The sequence below is a fragment of the Papio anubis genome, chromosome 6 (assembly GCF_008728515.1).
Source record: "Papio anubis isolate 15944 chromosome 6, Panubis1.0, whole genome shotgun sequence".
NCBI classification, from domain to species: domain Eukaryota; kingdom Metazoa; phylum Chordata; class Mammalia; order Primates; family Cercopithecidae; genus Papio; species Papio anubis.
This window is the reverse complement of record NC_044981.1, coordinates 43313056-43334709: the sequence shown is the minus strand read 5'-3', so window position 1 is coordinate 43334709 and position 21654 is coordinate 43313056. Positions and strand designations below refer to the sequence as shown.

The window sequence follows — 21654 nt, the reverse complement described above, 5'->3', positions numbered from 1 at the left end:
TGTGCTCATGTCTACAATATAGATTTTTAGGCAAGCAGGATTATCAGTAACATTCACAATGTATTGCTTTTAGGTTTGCCACTTCAGTGGCATTCATGATTATTACTAGCTATGTGACTTTATTTCATTCTTCTGGTCTTCTAGTTAGTGGATCTGGCTCTGCTTGTGAGGCAAGACATGGTAACTAAGGCAGGGGACCCCTTCAGTCATGCCATTTCTGCAACCTTCATTCAGTATCACAACTCTGCTGAGGTAAGTACAAAAAAAAAATCTGCCTTTAACACATTTGTGAATTTTGTCACATATCTGGTATTTACATTAGTGTTTCTTTTAAAAAGATTATGCAGGAATGTATAGCCTTCAGTCAAAGAATCTTAATACATTAGACATTCCAATAAATATTTAATTGAGCACCTACTATGTGCCAGGCCCTGACAGTCCATGTAAGACAATGATTTTTTTCACCTGTTTCTTACTTCACTTAGCTTTCCTAGCCCTTCAATGAAAGGGATGGTTGCAAGGCATTTCTTATTTTTATGGGAGATGAAAAACTGGTTTAAGTAATGTTGGAAAAGTCATTTATTTCTTTGTGCCTCAAAAGATAAGAGTGTTATCATTATTATTCACATAATAATTCCTGGCATTTATTGATAACTTTCCATTTCAATTATTGATTCATCTCTAAACATGATTTAAAGAAGCTTGTCTTCATTCATCTTGAGTTTTTAGATTTCCCCTACTATGTGAAAATTATGTTCTTTTCTGATCTGCTTTTGCTATGGGAACTAAAATTTTCTTGCCAATTTTAAGGCTCTGTATAATAACTGTGCACCACTTTTAGTATATAGAATATCCTCTGTAAACAGCATCTACCTTAAAACCAGAAATGTATTGCAGTGTGTTGAATATATTTGCCAATATTTGACCCTTTTCACTAACAAAAAGAGCAGTTTCACATAATTCAGTCGAATATCCATAGATAAGACAGTGAGAAGGTTAAGTTCGTATCTACATGTAGAGTTGTAAAGTAAGTTTTGGATCAAGTTGGTTGAAATGTATAACCTGAAAATGGTTAAGCTCTGTATATACCTTAATTACACATTTCTACTCCTTGTTAATATCTGTAGGCAAGGATAGTGGTTCAAATCATCTCTAAGAAGTAGTTGTAATCTTTTTTAGGTCACAGACCCCTTTGAGAATCTGATGAAAACTATAAACCCTTTTACTAAGCACATTCACAAATTTTGCCTACAGTTTCAGGCTGTTTAGAGACATTCTGAAGCCATTCTATGGATCCAAGGAATCTGTGAACCCTATGGGCCATAGGTTTAAGTTTCTCTGCTCTAGGATACTTAGAAAATATGTTAAGATATATGCCTGTATAGCATCTTATTACAAACAAAAGGACAATTTAACATTTTCTTATGCTGCTTGGAAAATCAAATTGGCTTGGAAACTAAATAGAAATTAAAATGTTTATACCCATTAAAAATCCATTTTTTTCTTAGAAAAGGTCATACATCATTATCAGTCAACATACAAAAGTCCCTAAAGCTTACTTAGTTGATTAATCACTATTTGTTTTCTTTATGTTACAAACCCAAATTATGATGTCAAAGAACACCCTTTAAAATGTCTTTGATGCATGTTCACTTTATGAATATGTGTATAAGTATGCTTTCCATTAACATCAGACAAATTTGTTATAACATTTCTAATTGAGGAAATTTACTGTGAACACAACAAGCCTAGTTTTCTTTTAACATTCAAGTGATTGCTTGCATGCCTAGGAAAACTCTTTATTTCCCCTTTTTTCTTGGTTCTCCAGGGTGGCCAAGCTGCCCTAGGCAACTGCTCAGCAACCACAGCCGCTGTTCCCAGCTACCCAGCAGTTGAGAGGAATATCCTATATGTACTGGATTTCCTGGGCTCTCTGGGAGGTGGGAGCATGAGTGTCAGAGAGCCTTCTGACAAAATATGTTAGTATAAGCCTCGAACTTTTTTCTGGCTGGCAGACACCCCCCTCCTCTCCTGTGACTGACACAAGATGAATATTCAGAGACTGGAAGTCTTCCTTCCTGCCCTTTATCACCTGACAAAATCAGCAGGCAACATTAAGGGCCTGTACATCAAATACTATACCAAATTGAGTCCAAAGTGGGGCTCTGGAGACTGAGATGATCTGTGTTCAGGGAGACAGGACATTTTGTAAAACAAATAAGCAAATAATTGAACAAACAAACAGTTTAAGATGGCATATACTAGTCTCCAAATGAGTGACTCAGACAGAAAGTACAGAAGTTTAAAAGAAAACAAAACAAAAATCCTCTCGTTGCAGTCAAAGACTTTAGAGAGAAAGCTGAGGTTAAAGGAAAAATAGGACTTTGATAAGGTAGAAGTTAGGATAATACTCTAGGACTCAAAGACAGCATAAGTACCATTTTACAAGGGGAAAAACCCAACGCTGTTTAAAATATTCAAGAATTAAGGTTCATTAAAGAGGAATAGTAGGCATTTGGATTAGAAAATTAAGGCTCAGATTGTATAGAGTCTTAGACTGCTAGAGTTAACAAGGAATGGATGGTTGATGGTTTCTTGGCTGAAGGGTGAGGAGTTCAAAAGGGTGTTTTAAGATCCAAATGGTAGTGCCATGTACAGTGGATTAGAATTGGAAATGCAAGATGTAGGGTTAATACACAGTGCATTTTATTTTATTTTCTTGAGCACTAACCATATAAGGAACTGGGCTGATTAAGATTGGGTTCTTACTAGATTAGCAAGTTTAATATTAATTCAAGTTAACTTTCTAGAGTTTCTAGATTTTCTGTGTTGCCCAGGCTGGAGTGCAGCAGCTGTTCACAGGCATGATCATAGTGCACTGCGGCCTTGATCTCCTGACCTCAAGCCATCTCTCTGCCTCATCCTCCCAAGTAGCTGGGACTACGGGCACACCACTATGCTCAGCTGTTTTTTAAAATACATTATGAAGAATTGCAGGCCAGTAGTGCAGTTGGTATGATTGATAATGAGGAAAATATAGACTAATAATACCATACATTTAAATGATTTTGAGATTTTTATTTGCCTGTGAATTTCTTAGGAGCCAATATTATGATGTGACTGATAAGGAACTTCTTTTAGTATTGGGCATCATCCTGTAGAATGGACATTGACACAGTGGAGCATGTCTAAAGGAGAGTAATGGGAGAGGGGGCAGGTGTGTGAAGGAACTGAAAAACATGTCTTGTAATAACTGCTGCGATGAACTTGAGGTGTTTGACCATTAAAGAGAAGAGACTATGAAAAATCAGTCTTCAACTATTTAAAAGTGCTTCTACATAAAGAAAGAACAGACTTGCATGAACATATCTGTTTATGCATTCTCATGTTGGTGAATATCTGGACTGTCACCAGTTTGTGAGGTATTGTGAATAAACCTGCTGTGAATATTATTGTACAAGTTTGTAAGGATAAATGCTTTCAATTTTCTTAGGTAGATGGCAGTGAATGAAATTGTTTGGTCATAGAGTTAGGCACGTGTTTGGTTTTTAAAGACACGGTAAGACTTTTTTTCCAAAGAGGTTGTACCATTTTATACTTCCACCAACAGTGTATTAGAGTTTCAGTTGCTCCACAGCTTCATCAACATTTGGCATTATCATTTTTACTTTTAGCCATTCTAGTGGATATTTTCTGATAACAGTTTGAGTGTGTATTTCTCTGATGACTGACACTGTTGAGCACTTTTTAATGTACTGATTGTCCATTTATGTATCTTACTCTGAGAAGTATCTCTTCAAATCCTTTACCCATTTTTTTTTTTTTGGCAGGCAAAGGGGCTTTTATTACCAGTTGGTAGTTCTTTACATATCTTGTGACAGCAGTCCTTTATCAAACACATATTTTTCACATATTTTTCTCAGTTTGTGGCTTACCTGTTCATTGTCTTAGTGGAGAAATTTTAACTTTCTGATGAAGCCTAATTTATCCAATTTTTTCTTTTTTTTTTTTTTTGACAGTGTTCCACTTGCATTTATTTATTTTTTTTAATTTTTTTAAATTATACTTTAAATTCTAGGGTACATGTGCACAACCTGCAGGTTTGTTACATATGTATACATGTGTCATGTCAGTGTGCTGCACCCAGTAATTAGTCATTTACATTAGGTATATCTCCTAATGCTCTCTCTCCCCGCTCTCCCCACCCCACGACAGGCCCTGGTGTGTGATGTTCCCCACCCTATGTCCAAGTGTTCTCATTGTTCAATTCCCATCTATGAGTGAGAAAATGCGGTGTTTGGTTTTCTGTCCTTGCAATAGTTTTCTGAGAATGATGGTTTCCAGCTTCATCCATGTCCCTACAAAGGACATGAACTCATCCTTTTTAATGGTTGCATAGTATTCCATAGTGTATATGTGCCACATTTTCTTAATCCAGTCTGTCATTGATGGACATTTGGGTTGGTTCCAAGTCTTTGCTATTGTGAATAGTGCCACAATAAACATATGTGTGCATGTGTCTTTATAGCATGATTTATAATCCTTTTGGTATATACCTAGTAATGGGATGGCTGGGTCAAATGGTATTTCTAGTTCTAGATCCTTGAGGAATCACTACACTGTCTTCCACAATGGTTGAACTAGTTTACAGTCCCACCAACAGTGTAAAAGCATTCGTATCTCTCCACATCCTCTCCAGCACCTGTTGTTTCCTGACTTTTTAATGATTGCCATACTAACAATGAGATGGCATCTCATTGTGGTTTTGATTTGCATTTCTCTGATGGCCAGTGATGATGAGCATTTTTTCATGTGTCTGTTGGCTGCATAAATGTCTTCTTTTCAGAAGTGTCTGTTCATATCCTTTGCCCACTTTATGATGGGTTTGTTTGATTTTTTCTTGTAAATTTGTTTAAGTTCTTTGTAGATTCTGGATATTAGCCCTTTGTCAGATGGGTAGATTGTAAACATTTTCTCCCATTCTGTAGGTTGCCTGTTCACTTTGATGGTAGTTTCTTTTGCTGTGCAGAAGCTCTTTAGTTTGATTAGATCCCATTTGTCAATTTTGGCTTTTGTTGCCATTGCTTTTGGTGTTTTAGTCATGAAGTCCTTGCCCATACCTATGTCCTGAATGGTATTCCCTAGGTTTTCTTCTAGGGTTGTTATGATTTTAGGTCTAACATTTAAGTCTTTAATCCATCTTGAATTAATTTTTGTATAAGGTGTAAGGAAGGGATCCAGTTTCAGTAACCAAAACAGCATGGTACTGGTACCAAAACAGAGATATAGACCAATGGAACAGAACAGAGCCCTGAGAAGTAATACCACATATCTACAACCATCTGATCTTTGACAAACCTGATAAAAACAAGAAATGGGGAAAGGATTCCCTATTTAATAAATGGTGCTGGGAAAACTGGCTAGCCATATGTAGAAAGCTGAAACTGGATCCCTTCCTTACACAGTTTTTTTCTTTTATGTTTATTGTCTGTGTCTTAATAAACCTTTGGCTACTCCCATGTCATGATGATATTGTCCTGTGTTTTCTTCTAGAAGCTTTATCCCTTTGGTTTTTGTATTTAGTTCTATTAATCTGGTTAAATTAAAATCCATTGTATGAGTTAAGGCCAAATTCAATTTTTTACTTATGGATATCTAGTTATTGCAGAACTATTTCCTGAAAGACTCTCTTTTCTCCCACTGGATTGCTTGAACAATATATCTATATGGATTTATTTTTGGAGTTTCATTTGTGTTTATTTGATTATAATGTAAGTCTTCAAACTCTGTTATTTTTTAAGCTTAATATGGACATGCTGTGTTCTTTGCGTTTCTATATAAATTTTAGAATCAACTTGTTAGTTACTACGAAAGAAAGAAAAAGAAAAAAGAAAAGCCTGGTGGGATTTTGAAAGGGATTAGGTTGAATGCTTATGTCAGTTTGGGATATGTTTTAGCAATACTAAATATCACAATCTGTGAACATGGATTTTCTATTTTTTATATTTATGAAATATCTCTTCTTACTGAAAATACTATACATTATGAAGTCTGTTTATCTGATTGATTTAGCCATTCCAGCCATGTGATTACTGTTTACATAATATGTTTTTCTTTCCACTTCCTTTCAATATATTTGTATGTTTCTGCAGGCATACTTCAGAGATATTGCAGGTCTATTTCCACACTGCCATATTGAAGTGAATATTGCAATAAAGCGAGTCACACAAATTTTCTGGTTTCCTGGTGCATATAAAAATTATGTTTACACTATACTGTAGTCTATAAGTCTGCAATGGCATTATGTCTAAAACATGTACATACCTTAATTTTAAAATATTTTTTAAAATGCTAATTATCATCTGAGTCATTAGCATGTCGTAAATCTTTTTGCTGGTGGAGGGTTTTGCCTCAATGTTAATGGCTACTGATTGATCAGGGTGGTGGTTGCTGAAGGTTGGGGTAGCTGGGGTAATATCTTAAGATAAGACAACAGTGTGAAGTTTGCCACAATGATTGGCTCTTCCTTTCTTGAAAGATTTCTCTGTAGCATGTGATATTGTTTGATAGCATTTACCCATAGCAGTACTTCTTTCATAACTGAAGTCAGTTCTCTCAAACCCTGACACTGCTTTATCAGCTAAGTTTGTGGAACTAAGTCTAAGTCTTTTGTAGGAGTTTTTGTAGTTATTTTTTAAAATGTTCACAGCATCTTCACCGATGTAGACATCTTCTCAAGAAATCACTTTCTTGGCTCATCCATAAGCAATAACTCTCACCCATTGAAGTTTTATCATGAGATTGAGCAGTTCAGTCACATCTTCAGGCTCCAGTTTTAGTTCTTCTGCTATTTATGCCACATCTGCAGTTACCTCCTCCACTGAAGTCTTGACCGCTCAAAGCCATTCATGAGAGTTGGAATCAACTTCTTCCAAACTCCTGTAAATGTTGATATTTTGACCTCTTCACATGAATCACAGATGTTCTTAATGGCTTCTAGAATAATGAATCCTTTCCAGAAGATTTTCATTTACTTTCCTTAGATCCATCAGAGAAATCACCATGTGTGGGAGCAATGGTCTTATGAAACATATTTCTTAAGTAATAAAACTTGAAAGCTGAAATTACTCCTTGAATTGTGCTGCAGAATGGATGTTGTTAGCGGTCATGAAGACAATGTTCATCTTTTCCTACTTCTCCATCAGAGCTCTTGGGTGACCAGATACATTGTCAATGAGCAGTAATTATTTTGAAGGGAATCTTTTTCTGAATAGTAGGTCCCAACACTGGGCTTAAAACATTCAATAAACCATGCTGTAAATGGATGTGCTGTCATCTAGGCTTTGTTGTTCCATTTATAGAGTGTAAGCAAAATAGATCTAGCATAATTCTTCAGGATCCTGATTTTTAGAATGGTACATGAACACTAGCTAAAACTTAAAATCACCAGCTGCATGAACCCCTAACAAGAGAGTCAGCTTTGAAGCTTTGAAGCCAGGCATTGGTTTCTCCTCTCTAGCTATGAATGTCCAAGATGGCATCTTCTTCTAATAGCCATTTCATCTACAATGAAAATCTGTTGTTACATGTAGCCATCTTCATCATTGATCTTAGCTAAACCTTCAGGATAACTTGCTACAGTTTCTACATCATCATTCGCTGCTTCACCTTGCACTTTTGTGTTATAGAGATGGCTTCTTTCCTAAATCTTATGAACCAGTCTCTGGTAGCCTCTAACCTCTCTTTTGTATGTTTCTCATCTCTCTCGGGCTTCACAGAATTACAGAGTGTTAGCGCCTTGCTCTGGATTAGGCTTTGGCTTAAGGAAGTGTCGTGGCTAGTTTGATCTTCTATTCATCCCACTGAAACATTCTCCATATCAGCAATAAGGCTGTTTTACCTTCTTATCATTTGTGTGTTCTGTAGACCAGCATTTTTTAATTTTCTTCAAGAACTTTGCCTTGGCACTCACAGCTTGGCTATTTGGGGCAAGAGGGCTAGCTTTCACCCTGTCTTGGCTTTCAACATGCCTCCTTCACTAAGCTTAATCATTTGTAGCTTTTGATTTAAAGTGAGAGATGTGTAACTCTTACTTACATCAGAAATACTTAGAGGCCATTGTAGGGTTATTAATTGGCCTAATTTCAGTATCGTTGTGTCTCAGGGAATAGGGAGGCCTGAGGGAAGGGAGAAAGATGGAGGAACAGTTAGTCAGTGGAGTAGTCAGAACAGACACATATATTAAATTTGCTATCTCATATGAATACAGTTCGTGGTACCCCAAGACAATTATAATAGTAACACTAAAGATCACAGATCACCATAACAGATAAAATAATAATGAAAACATTTGAAATACTGTGAAAAGTACCAAAATATGACACAGAGACATAAAGTTGGACACATGCTTTTGGAAAAATGGCACTGACAGACTTGCTTGATTTACGGTTACCACAAACCTTAAGTTTGCAAAACATATAACATATTTGAAGCACAATAAAACAAAGTACAATAAAGTGAGGTATGCCTGTATTGAAAGATAAATGTAATGTATTTAAAGTCATCTCTTATAGTCAGCAAATAATTCAGCCATGCTTCTTTATTCTTCCTTTCTGTCTGTATCTTTTTTTTTCTTTTCTTCTTTTTTTTGTTTTTTTTGTTTTGTTTTGTTTTGTGTTTTTTTTGAGACAGAGTCTTGTTTTGTCTTCCAGGCTGGAGTATAGTAGCATGATCATAGCTCACTGCAGCCTGAATCTCCCAGGCTCAAGCAATCCTCCCACCTCAGCCTCCTGAGTAGCTGGGACTACAGGCATGCACCACTACGCCTAGCTAATTATTGTATTTGTTTTGTAAAGACAGGGTTTCACTGTGTTGCCCAGGCTATTCTCAAACTCCTGGGCTCAAGCAGTCTACCCACCTCAGCCTCCCACAGTGCTGGGATTATAGGCATGAGCTGCCGTGCCCTCCCCCCATCTGTATCTTAATTGTAGTCCATAATTCTGTGATATTTGATGTATTAATTCACGTGGTTGGATATAGGGTAACTTTTCCTATTTGTTTTCTGCATATTTCCTCTCTTATTGTTTATCTTTTTCTCTTTCCTGTCTTCTTTTGGATTGTATGTTTTTTTTAGAAATTCCTTTGAATTTACATATTGATTTCTTTATGATATCTTTTTGCATCCTTTTTTCAGTAGTCATGTTAGGGATTACAATGTACATCCTTAAATGTTCAGTGTACTTGGGAGTTATACTACTTAACTCACATAGAATGTAAGACTCTTGTATATATATAGGTCCATGTCCTTTATGCTATGATTGTCATGCATACAACATCTATATATATAAGCCATAATACCATAATTTTTATCTTAATCTAGTGTGTTTTAATGAAATTAAGAGAAAAAATAGAGCTTCACTTGATCTTAGCCAAAAGACTGAGAAGCAATTAAAAAAATAGAGCTTAATGTTTACCATTCCCATTGTTCTTTATTTCTCTTTCATAATTGGAGTTTTCTTATATCATTTTCTTTTCTATTCTGCTAAATTTTGTTTAACATTTGTTGTAGTGCAAGTTAGCTAGTGATGGTTATCTTAGTTTTGATATTTCTGAAAAAGTCTTTACTTTTTCTTCATTCTTGGTTGATATTTCATTAGATATAGAATTCTGTCTCGAAAGTTTTATTTTTCAGTGTTTTAATGATGTCATTCCACTCTTTTCTCTATCTGTTGTTTTCAATCGTAAGTCAGTAGATTTCTGTTATTGTTTCCCTGTATCTAATATATTGTTTTCTCTGGATGCTTTCAGAATTGTATTTTTACTTCTGATGTTCAGCTGTTTGGCCATGATATCCATAGACATGGTTTTCTTTGTATTTATCCTGCTGAAAATTCACTGAGATTCTTGAATCTTAAATCTCTTGAATCAAAGACAGTGTATGTCTTTAACCAAATTATGGGACTTTTTGTCAGTTATTTCTTTAGATTTTTTTCTGCCTTATTCCCTCTCCTTCACTTCTGAAACTCCAAGTACATTGTATTAGTTATTTTGATATTATTCCATAGGTAACTCAGGTGCTTTTTAATTCCTCTTTTAATATTTTCTCTCTATTCTTCAGATTGGAGCAATTCTATTGAACTTTATCTTCTATACATTTCTTTCTGTCAGCTACAATCTACTGTGACACCCACCTAGTAATATTTTATTTCTGATATTTTATTTTATACTTCTAGAATTTCTATTGGATTTTTTATAGTTTCCTTTTATCCATCATTATTTTTTATTTGTCCATTTGTTACAAGTGTATTTTATTTTGTGCTTTTGAGCATGGTTAGAATTGCTGTTTTAAAATTCTTGGTTGCAAAATTAAATATGTGAATTTTCTTGTTCTCCATTGAATATGAGTCACGCTTTCTTGTGTTTTTGCATGTCTGGTAATTTTGAAATGTATAGTGGACATTGTGAGTCATATACATCATAGGCATTTTGGGATTCTGTTATATTCCTGTGAATATATTGTTATTATTGGTGGTGGTAGTAGTGGTGTTGGTATATGTGTTCAGCAGGGAAGTTACTTTTCTAGACTCACCTGTAAACTTTGAACTCCTCTTCAGTGGCAGCAACTAGAATGTCTTTTCATTTCTTTTTGCTTTAGTGGGATTGCATGCATTTCATACCATACAGGAAGAACTTACAGGTTAGTAAAAGATTTGAGGAAAGCCATACATGATGGCACTTGTTATTTTAGCTACTCAGGAGGCTGAGATAGGAAGATCACTTTAGCCTAGGAGTTTGAGACTAGCCTGGGCATAGTGAGACTCCATCAGTCCCCATTCACAAAAAAAGATTTGGGTAAAATTTGTACACTGAATTTGGGGCTTCCCGTGTTTCTATTCTGTCCCTTTGGGGATTTCCTTTCTCATTCTGCACCTACTATGATTGCCCGAACTCTGGCATCTCATTTATCAAGGAGCTAAGATTATATGTTAGCCACTCCTCTACCCACTGGATCCTGCCCTTAGGCTAAAACTGTAAAGACAGGAAATCCACCCACTGACATTCCCTTCTAAAAGTACATACTACCGTTTCCAGTTTCAGTCTGGTTTTGATCAGTCTTCAGTGCTTTCATATACTTGTTGTTTTTTTTAATTACCTATTCAAAGCTTATAAGAATTTCAGCTATTGTACTCTGCAGCTCATTCAGTAACTAAAACTGTGGTAACAAAATGTTACCTACAAGACCTCTTCAGTTAATTTGATTCACAAAGTATATGAGAAGGAGTTGTAATTAACCTAGTGACATGTATACATAAATTAATTTTTTATAAGTTTTTAGAAATTCTTGACATTTTTCTCTGTATATTTAAACATTTATCCCCTGATCTTGCTGAAAACTATTAAATTGAAGTTATTTTACAACAAAGTTTTCCTGAGGAAAGTATTACCCCGGTCTATGTCTGTATTCTCTTGAATTTGAAATTAGTGGCATCAGAATTAATAATGTTCCACTTCAAAGGCTTTAATTATTTTTCTACTCATTTATACACTTCTTTCTATATTCAGACTTTTGCTGTATTTTGAGTTTTACTCACTGGAAACTTCAGCTGTGATGCTATAATGGTTCAAGTAATCCTGCATATAATAATAAAATTTCTACACTCACTATGTGTATTACAAGCCAAGAGATTTGATGTGTAGTTATATCTGTAATACATAGTTATATCTGTAATACTGTTGTTGTAGCATTGGACATGTCCCGTATTTTCACTCTTTCATCTATAAAATTGTGTAGGAGTCGGAAACATTTAGAATAGACCATTCTTATGTCCCATCCAGAGATAATAATGTATGAATCCTTGAATTTAGTAAACCTCTATTATTTTTTCCTTAAACACCTTTCTGGTTTTAATTAAAGAAAACCTTTTTTAGTCACCTATAAAGAAAACCCCATCAGACTAACAGCAGACTTCTCAGCAAAACCTTACAGGCAGGCTAGGAAATAATGGGATGGCATTTTCAAAGTACTGAAAGAAGAAAAAACTGTAAGCCAAGAATTTTGTATACAGTAAGATTAAGCTTCATAAATGAAGGAGAAATAGCTTTTTCCAGTTAAGCAAACACTGAGGGACTTCATCACACTAGTCTGACCTTACACAAAATGCTCAAAGGAGTCCTAAACATGGAAACAAAAGGTTAATATTCACCATCATACAACGACACAAAAGTATAATTCACAGGCCTTATAAAATATCACACAAGAAGGAAGAGAAATGAATCAAATGGCAATTTGGCAGAATTCCACCAAACAACAAAGACAAAAAGAAACAAAGAATTTGTCAAACAACTAGAAAATAATTAACAATATCACAGGAGCAAAACCTCACATATCAATCAATATTAACCTTGACATAAACAGATTAAATTTAGCTCCACTTAAAAAATATAGATTGGCAGAATGGATAGGAAAAAAAAATGATTTGACTATATGTTGCTTACAAAAAATTCACTTTACCTGTAAAGACATATATGGACTGAAAGTGAAATGGAGGAAAACAATATTTCGTGCAGATAGAAAGCAAAAGTGAACAGCAGTAGTTATACTTAGATAACACAGATTTTATATCAAAAACAGAAAAAAAGACAAAGAAGGTAATTACATAATAATAAGGGAATCAATTTAGCAAGAGGCTGAAACAATTCTAAGTATATATGCACCCAACACCGGAAGGCTTAGATTCAAGAAACAAATATTACTAGACTTAAACAAATATAGACATATTACTAGACCTAAAGAGATAGACCGCAATACAGTAATAATGGGAAACTTCAACACCCCACTGACAGCATTAGTCAAATGGTTGAAACAGAAAGTCAGCAAAGACATATTGGACTTAAATTGGACTTTAGACCAAACGGACTTCAACAATCATTTACAGAACATTCTACCCAACAACTACAGAATATGCATTCTTCTTATCAGCACATGGAACATTCACCAAGATGGATATCACGTTAGGCCACTAAACAAGTCTTAAGAGATTTTTAAAATCAAGTATCTTCTCAGACCACAGTGGAATAAATCTGTAACCAGTAGCAAGAGGAACTTCAGAAATCATAAAAATACATGGAAATTAAACAACAGGCTCTGGAATTATCATGGGATTAGTGAAGAAATTAAGACACATTAAAAGATTTTTAAAAACAAATGAAAGTGGAAATACAACACACCAAAACCTGTGGTATACAGCAGAAGCAGTGCTACAGGGAAGTTTGTAGCATTAAATGCCTTTATATCAAACAAGCAGAAAGATCCCAAATTGATGACCTATCATTCTGTCTCAAGGAATTAGAAAGCAAGAAAATACCAAACCCAGAATTATCAGAAGAAAAGAAATAACAAAGACCTGAGCAGAACTAAATAAAAATAAAGACAAAAAAAAATACAAAAGATTAATGAAATTAAAAGTTGGTTCTTCAAAAAGATAAACAAAATTGGTAAATTGCTAGCAAGATTAACCAGGAAGAGAGAGGATCCAAATAAAACCAGAAATGAACAAGGAGATATTACAACTGATACCACAAACATACAAAAGATTGTCACAGACTATTATAAGCAACTATACACTCTCAAACTAGAAAACCTAGAAGAAATGGATAAATTCCTGGAAACATGCAACCTCCCAATATTGAACCCAGAAGAAACAGAAATCCTGAATAGACAAATAACAAGTAGCAAGACTGAATCAGTAATTTAAAAATCTCCCAACAGAAAAGAGCTCAGGACCAGATGGATTCACAGCCAAATGTGTACAAAGAAGAGCTAATACCAGTCCTCCTGAACCTGCCCCAAAAAATTAAGGAGTAGGGAATTCTTCATAAATAATTATATGAGGTCATTACCATCCTGATACCAAAACCGGGCAAGGACACAACAAAAACAGAAAACTACAGACCAATATCCCTAATGAACACAGACTCCAAAATCCTCAACAAAATGCTAACAAACCAAATCTACTAGCATATCAAAAAGATAATTACCATGATCAAGTGAGTTTTATACCAGGGATGCAAAGATGGTTCAACATACCCAAATCAGTAAATACGATACATTACATAAACAGAATGAAAGACAAAAATCATGATTATCTCAATAGGTACAAAAAAGCACTTGATACAATTCAGCATCCCTGCATTATAAAAACCCTCAACAAACTAGGCATAAAAGGAATATACCTCACAATAATAAAGGCCATATACTACAAACCCACAGCCAACATCTTACTGAAGTGGAAAAAGTTGAAAGCATTACCTCAAAGAACTGTAACAAGACAATGGTGCCCACTTTAACCACTCCTATTCAACATAGTACTGGAAGTCCTAACCAGAACAATAAAGCAGGAGACAGAAATAAAAGTTATCCAAATGGGAAAAGAGGAAGTAAAATTATTCCTGTTTGCTGATTATATGATCTTATATGTAGAAAAACCTGAAGATTCCACCAAAAAATCTTTCAGATTTGATAAATGAATTCAGTTTGAATATGCAAAATCATTGTACAAAAATCAGTAGTGTTTATGTTCACCGATAATCTAGCTGAGAAAGAAATCAAGAAGGCAACCCCATTTAAAGTACTATAAATAAAATAACAAAATATCTAGTAATATTTAACCAATGAAATGAAAGATCTCTACAAAGAAAACTACAAACCAGCAATGAAAGTAATTGTAGAGGATACTGACAAATGGAAAACCATCCCATGCTTATGGATCAGAAGAATTAATATCATTAAAATGATTATACTGTCCAAAGCATTGTACAGATCCAGTGTAATCTCTATCAAAATAGCAACCCCATCTTTTACAGAATTAGAAATAAAAAAATCCTAAAATTCATATAGAACCAAAAAAGTGCTCAAATAGGCAAAACAATCTTAAGCAAAAACAACAAAGCTGAAGACATTACATTTCCTGACTTCAGATTATACTATGAGGCCATAGTAACAAAATAGCATGGTACTGATATAAAAATAGACACATAGATCAATGGAGGAGAGTAGGTAACCCAGAAATAAAACCATATTTTACAGCCAACTAAACTTTGCCTAAGTTAACAAGAACATACACTGGGGAAAGGATACCCTCTTCAGAAAAAGGAGCTGGGAAATTGGATCAGCATATGCGGAAGAATGAAACTGGTCCCCTATCTCTTACCATATACAAAAATCTACTCGAGATGGAATAAAGACTTAAAGGTAAGACCTGAAACTATTAAAAAATACTCAACGTAAACCTGGGGAAAACTCTTCTGGACATTGGTCTAGGTGAAGAATTCATGACTAAGACCTCAAAAGCACAGGTTAAGAAAAAAAAAAAGAAAAATAGACAACGGGACTTAAACTAAAAAGCTACTACTGTGTGGTAAAAGAAATAAGATAGTAATAGGAGGCTGAGGCAGGAGAATCGCCTGAACCCAGGAGGCAGACGTTGCAGTAAGCTGAGATTACACCACTGCACTCCAGCCTGGGCTACAGAGTGAGACTCCGCCTCAAAAAAAAAAAAAAAAAAGATAGCAAAGAACCTGCAGAATGGGAGAAAACATTTGCAAATTATGCATCCAACAGGGGACTAACAGCCAGAATTTATAAGGAACTCAAACAGCTAAGCAGCAACAACAACAAAAAAAACACCAAGTAATCCCGTTAAAAACTAGTCAAAGGACATGAATAGGCATTTTTTAAAATAAGACATACCGATGGCCAACAGGCATGTAAAGAAATGCTCAACATCACTAATCATCAGAGAAATGCAAATTAAAACCACAATGAGCTATTTTACACCAATCAGAATGGCTATTACTAAAGAGAAAATAACATGTTGGTGAGGATATGGAGAAAAGGGAACTCATGTACACTGTTGTTGGGAGTGTAAATTAGTACAACTTCTATTGAAAACAGTATGGAATTTTTGTTGTTGTTGTTGTTTTGTTTTTGAGATGGTGTCTTGCTCTGTTACCCAGGCTGGAGTGCAGTGGCGCGATCTCGGCTCACTGCAGCCTCCACCTCCCAGGTTCAAGCTATTCCCTTGCCTCAGTCTCCCGAGTAGCTGGGATTACAGGCAAGCGCTACCACACCTGGCTAATTTTTTAAATATTTTTAGTAGAGACGGGGTTTTACCACATTGGCCAGGCTGGTCTCAAACACTTGACTTCTCATGATCCACCCGCCTCGGCCTCCCAAAGTGCTGGGATTACAGGCATGAGCCACTGCGCTGGGCCAGTATAGCTATTTCTGAACTGAAGATAGAACTATCATTCAATCCAGCAATCTAATTGCCAGGTATCTAGTCAAAGGAAAAGAAATCATTACATAAAAAAGATACTTCCTCTCATATGTTTATTTGCACCCCTATTTACTTTAGCAAAGATGCAGTCAACCTAAGTTTCCATCAACAGATGAATAGGTAAAGAGAATGTGGCATGTATACACAATGGAGTAGTATTCAGAAATGGAAAAGAATGGGTCAGGTGCAGTGGCTCATGCCTGTAATTCCAGAACTTTGGGAAGCCGAGGCAGGTGGATCACCTGAGGTGAGGAATTTGGTACTATCCTGGCTAACGTGGCAAAACCCTGACTCTACTGATATAAAAATAGATACATAAATCAATGGAGGAGAGTAGGTAACCCAGAAATAAAACCTTATTTTACAGCCAACTGTAAATTATGGGCCATTAGCCAGGTGCAGCAGGTGTGCCTGTAGTCCCAGCTATTTGGGTGGCTTAAGCATGACAGAGGCTGCAGTGAGTCGAGATCGCACCACTGTACTCCAGTCTGGGGGACAGAGCAAGATGCTGTCTCAAAAAAGAAATAAGGAATGAAATAATATTTTTTACAACAACATGGATGGAACTAGAGGCAATTATCTTATGTGAAACAGCTCAGAAACAAAGTCAAAATTGCATGTTCTTACTTATAAGTGAGAACTAAATCGTGTACACATAGAGGTAGAGTGTGGAGTGATAGACAATGGAGATTTGGAACGTTGGGAGTAAGTCGGGGCAGATGATGAGAAATTACTTAATGGGTAACTATGTTACTCAGGAAATAGATATCCTAAAAGCCCTAACTTTACCACTCTGTAATCTATGCATGTAACTTAATCACACTTGTACTGTACACATTTATACAAATAAAAGAAAAGCTTTTTCTAGTTATATAAGAACTACATTTTAACAGTTACCATCTCAAACTTTTAAATGAGAAAATTACATGTCATACACTATATCCTTTGGCCAATGAATGGCCCACATTCATGTGAAAAAAATTCTCCATAAGGATGAAACTTTGGAGGAGCTATACGTATAACAGGAGAAAGATGATACTTCCTTGGCCAGATCATATCAACTTTTGTGGTCCACAAAATGTGAGTGATAGTAGTACTAGCCTTTCAGTTGCTCTAGTCTGAGGTGAGTGTTACTTCTCTATAATTATTGAAGATTTTACATTTAGCAAAAGATCTAGTTTACCATTATAGATGTGGAAAGAATAAGATGCAATTGAATGAAATTCTAGATCCTTCTTAAACACTGACTCTGGTAAGGGGAAGGCTGAGAAAGGATAGGACACTTACACTGCCAAGAACTTTTAAGTTGGGAGGAAAAGGCTCAGTGAGAGATCCAGGGGCAACCTGAGTTTCAGTATAACTTCCTGTACCACAGTTGAGAGTTTAAACTGCTAAGAGATTTTGTTCATTGTAAACCAGCAAAGAAAAACAGAGAAACAATAGTCAAATCCAGAAAATATGTAGAACTCTGTATGCTATTTCAACTTCTGATACCCAGCATCAGTTTCTAGTTGAAGAGCTATTAATACAAAAATGGAAAGATACAAGAATAGAGTGTGAATGCAGCCAAGAGGAAGAGGACCTGACATATGGAGAACTTTTCCAAACAACTAGTGCTTTTCTTAAAGAAATACAGAGTTTAGTTCCCAGAGAGATTTCTGCAAACACTTTATAAACAGGACTCAGTATTTTGTCAAATATTTGGGTTTAGTTTTTGAAAATTTAAAGAGTATCCTAAAATTTGGGCCTAATCAGGATGTTAAAGATGAATTGATGTATAAGTATAATGCTCTTCACATGTGTTTATAGCTGATATAAGATTATTAATAACAAATATGTACATTTACAATTACAAATATGTAATTCTTCTGAAACAGTTTTGAAGAATATTGTGCTAGAACCACTACTATATTAAAAATTCTAAACTTGGGATACATTTTGAATTCAAATAGATTATTAGCACCTTGATAAAGGACTAGATGTTGACAGAGTGTGTGAAGATATTTGTTGAGGTGGAAAAAAAAAACTGGGATTATAACATTTAAAGACTTGCTTCCAGAGAACTCAATGAGCAGATCAAGAAAGTATAAAAGTGCACCTAGTAGCTTCATTATGCTAATGTTAACAGTTGCTGAATTATGGCAGATAAACCTGAAATTGGCAAAATGGAACCTCTAATGACATTTTTCACAAAATTCAATGTTTTTATTTTAATATAAGTTATTGTCACCTTTTGGCAAAAATAGCGTGATTCAACCAGGCTGGCTTATGTGTCTCTATATCTTACAAATGGCAGTCACAAAGTTTTTCTAACTTATGCTTCTGCCTTAGTCCATTTGGGCTGCTATAACAAAATCCTGTAAACTGGTTGGCTTATAAACAGTAGGAATGTATTTCTTACAGTTCTGGAGGCTAGGAAGTCCAAGATCAAGACATTGGCAAATTCAGTGTTTTGTGAAGGCCCACTTCCTTGTTCATAGGCAGTCATCTGTTTACCCAAACCTCACATGGCAGAAGGGGTGAGTGGTCTGTCCCTGGTCTCTTTTATAAGGGGACTAATTCCATTCATGAGAGCTCCACCCTCATGGATAAATCAATTCCCAGAGGCTTCTTATCCTAATACCATGACTTTGTGGGCTTGGATTTCAACGTACAAATTTTAGGGGAACACAAAGACTTACCATAGTAAACCTCCACTTCAGTTTTTGATCAGTGTTTCATATAATATCTTAGAGATAACTCCATAGGAGTTTGTAGGGAACTGCCTCATTCTTTCCAGTGGTTGCTTTGGTTTCTGTTTCTTTGAATGGATGTATCATAATTTATTTAACCAATCCCTCATTGATGAACATTTAGTACTACAGTAAGTATCCTCATGTATATATATTATTTTGTACCTGTGCAATATATCTGTAGGATAAATTCTTACAGGTGAATGTGCTGAGTCAAAGAGGTTGTTCTTTTTCATTTTGATAAGATTTTGCCAAATTGCTATCCATAGAGGTTGCTATCTATAGAGTTATATTCCCTACAAAGAATTATGAGTGTAAAAAATGTATTAATTATCAAAAAATTATAGTAATGATCAGAAAAACAAATAATATTAATTGTGTGGCTACAAATGACTTCTAGACCCCAGTTATAGTAATATGCAAGTTGATTCTTTAATGTTGATGACCTGCCATCTGCTACCCACTATACTTTGAAGAGTTCCCATTTTTAACACTTGATTTGAATAACCTAATACTATTACTAGCTAACATTACCCAGGAGGCTGAGTCAGGAGGATCACTTGAGCCCAGCAGTTCAAGACCACCCTGGGCATCATAACAAGACCATATCTATAAAGAAATTAATCTTTTTTTTTTAGTAGCCAAATGTGGTGATACTTGCCTTTAGTGTCAGCTACTTCAGAGACTAAGGCCAGAGATCACTTGAGCCCAGGAGTTTGAGGCTTCAATGAGCTGTAATCACACCACTGCACTCCAGCCTAGGTGACAAAATGAAACATCATCTCTTTATAAAAATAAAACAATTTCCTAGCATGCGTCAGGCATTGTTCTAAGTGGTTTATGTATTTTAACTTATTTAATTTTCACAACAGTCCTACAAGCAATTATAATTGTTTTCCCAATTTACAGATGAGGAAACTGAGACCTGAGATATTATGTGTCTTGGCAGAGCTGATACATAATCAGCTCTGATACGTTATTCTGAAATTATATGTATCCAGCTCATAATAGGGCTAGGGTTTAGCCCTATAAGTTATTTTGAAAAATCATGCTGAACACACATATACACATCTATAATTTCTTAAGTTTGTATTTACACTCTCATCGCAAATAATCCTTATCTTTCTTGTATTTTTTTGTGCTTGCAAACCTGCCTTTTACAGATGCGGCAAATTAAAACAGAAAGTTGTTGGTTTCATTTTTGTTTTGTCCTGAGATACCTAGAAAATTAGAAACCAAGTTGAAATGGTCTTATGACAATCCCAGGTATGACAAATAAATGTATAGAAATTTAACGTTTTTCATTTTAAGTTGATGACCCGCAAGTTATTTCAGAAATGTGCCAAAGAAGCTCCTAAGAAACATTTATAATAGTAAATGTTAACATGTTTTTTTAAAAAAAAAAAAAAATAACTTCCTGTGGTTCTTTCAGTAAGCTTTCATGACACTTTTTATCTGCAGGCAAGTGGCTGTATTCTCCTGTGTCTTGACATGCAGACTTAGGTGAAATATTGTGGGCATAAAAATTGCGTTTGGTAGGTCTGCTTGGAAGGGGTCATGTAAAAGTCATCTTTGATTTGTTAATGGAATTCTTTTTTAGATGTAGTATATGGCAGTAGTGATGTGCATCCTAAGGGAAAAACCGGTCTCTTTTGTAAAGGTTTATTTTCATATATATACACTGTAGTTCTGTTGTGTGTTTTTGATTTAGTAACAATTTATGTGTTTTTCTGTCGCAGAGCACTGCAGCCTGTGGTGTTGAGGCTCACAGCGATGCCATCCAGCCCTGCCACATCAGAGAGGCCATTCGACGCTACAGCCACAAGATTGGCCCGCTTTCCCCATTCACAGTACGTAATAACAGAGTTATAAAAAGTTATATTTATAATATGAAAGAATTTTGATTTTCAAGTGGTCAAATGAAGAAGCATTGGAATTGTTGAAAGCAATTTGTGGTGACTGTAATTTTGTTGTATAAAAGTGGCATAATTCTCTTGGGAAATGAAAGTCATTTTCGTCTCTTTTTGGAAGGACACTTTTTTCTACAAAATATTATTTTCTTTCAATTACAAATTAAGTTTTTTTGTTGGGGTTTATAGTTTCTATTTTTCAAAGCTTAAGTTTATAAAACGTTATTCTGAAATTATATGTATCCAAATATTGCTAGTAGCACTTTATATTTTAAAATTGGTTAGATTGGCATTACCACTTCTATCAGATATCCTTCTCCTAAACATGCTTTTAGTTGGAAGAAGAAGAGATATTTCTTTACTGGCTTTGAACTAAGCTGAAATGCACACAGCCTTTTACATCTTCAAATGATTTGAAAACTTACAATCAGGGTTTTGTGTTGTTTTAATGGGGAATTAAAGACCTGATATTTCAGCAGCCTAAAGAAAGTGTGTGCAGATGTGTGTGTTTTAATTAAATGCTCATCTTATGGCCCTTAAAAAAAAATCTTACTTGTGTTAAGAGAAATTTCTTCAAGTCCTACTCTATAAGGAACTAGTTCAACAGAAAGTAGAGTTTGATATACATAACTGAGGAACAGTCAGATTTACTTTTTTGGTATTCTGTTTTAACAA

At 35.1% G+C, this 21654-nt stretch overlaps 1 protein-coding gene across 12 annotated transcripts in view; it reads left to right on the top strand.

The window, feature by feature from the left end:
* Positions 1-21654, top strand: part of SUPT3H (SPT3 homolog, SAGA and STAGA complex component) — a 532460-nt gene that overhangs the window by 425597 nt on the left and 85209 nt on the right. For all 12 annotated transcript variants that reach the window (XR_002521342.2, XR_004184558.1, XM_017957910.2 and 9 more), the window contains 2 exons: positions 145-252; positions 20809-20919. Coding sequence is in view for 10 of the 12 variants with exons in the window: in XM_017957910.2 (XP_017813399.1) it covers positions 145-252; positions 20809-20919 (219 nt within the window). In the remaining 2 variants the exon portion in view is untranslated. The remainder of the gene's footprint in view (positions 1-144; positions 253-20808; positions 20920-21654) is intronic.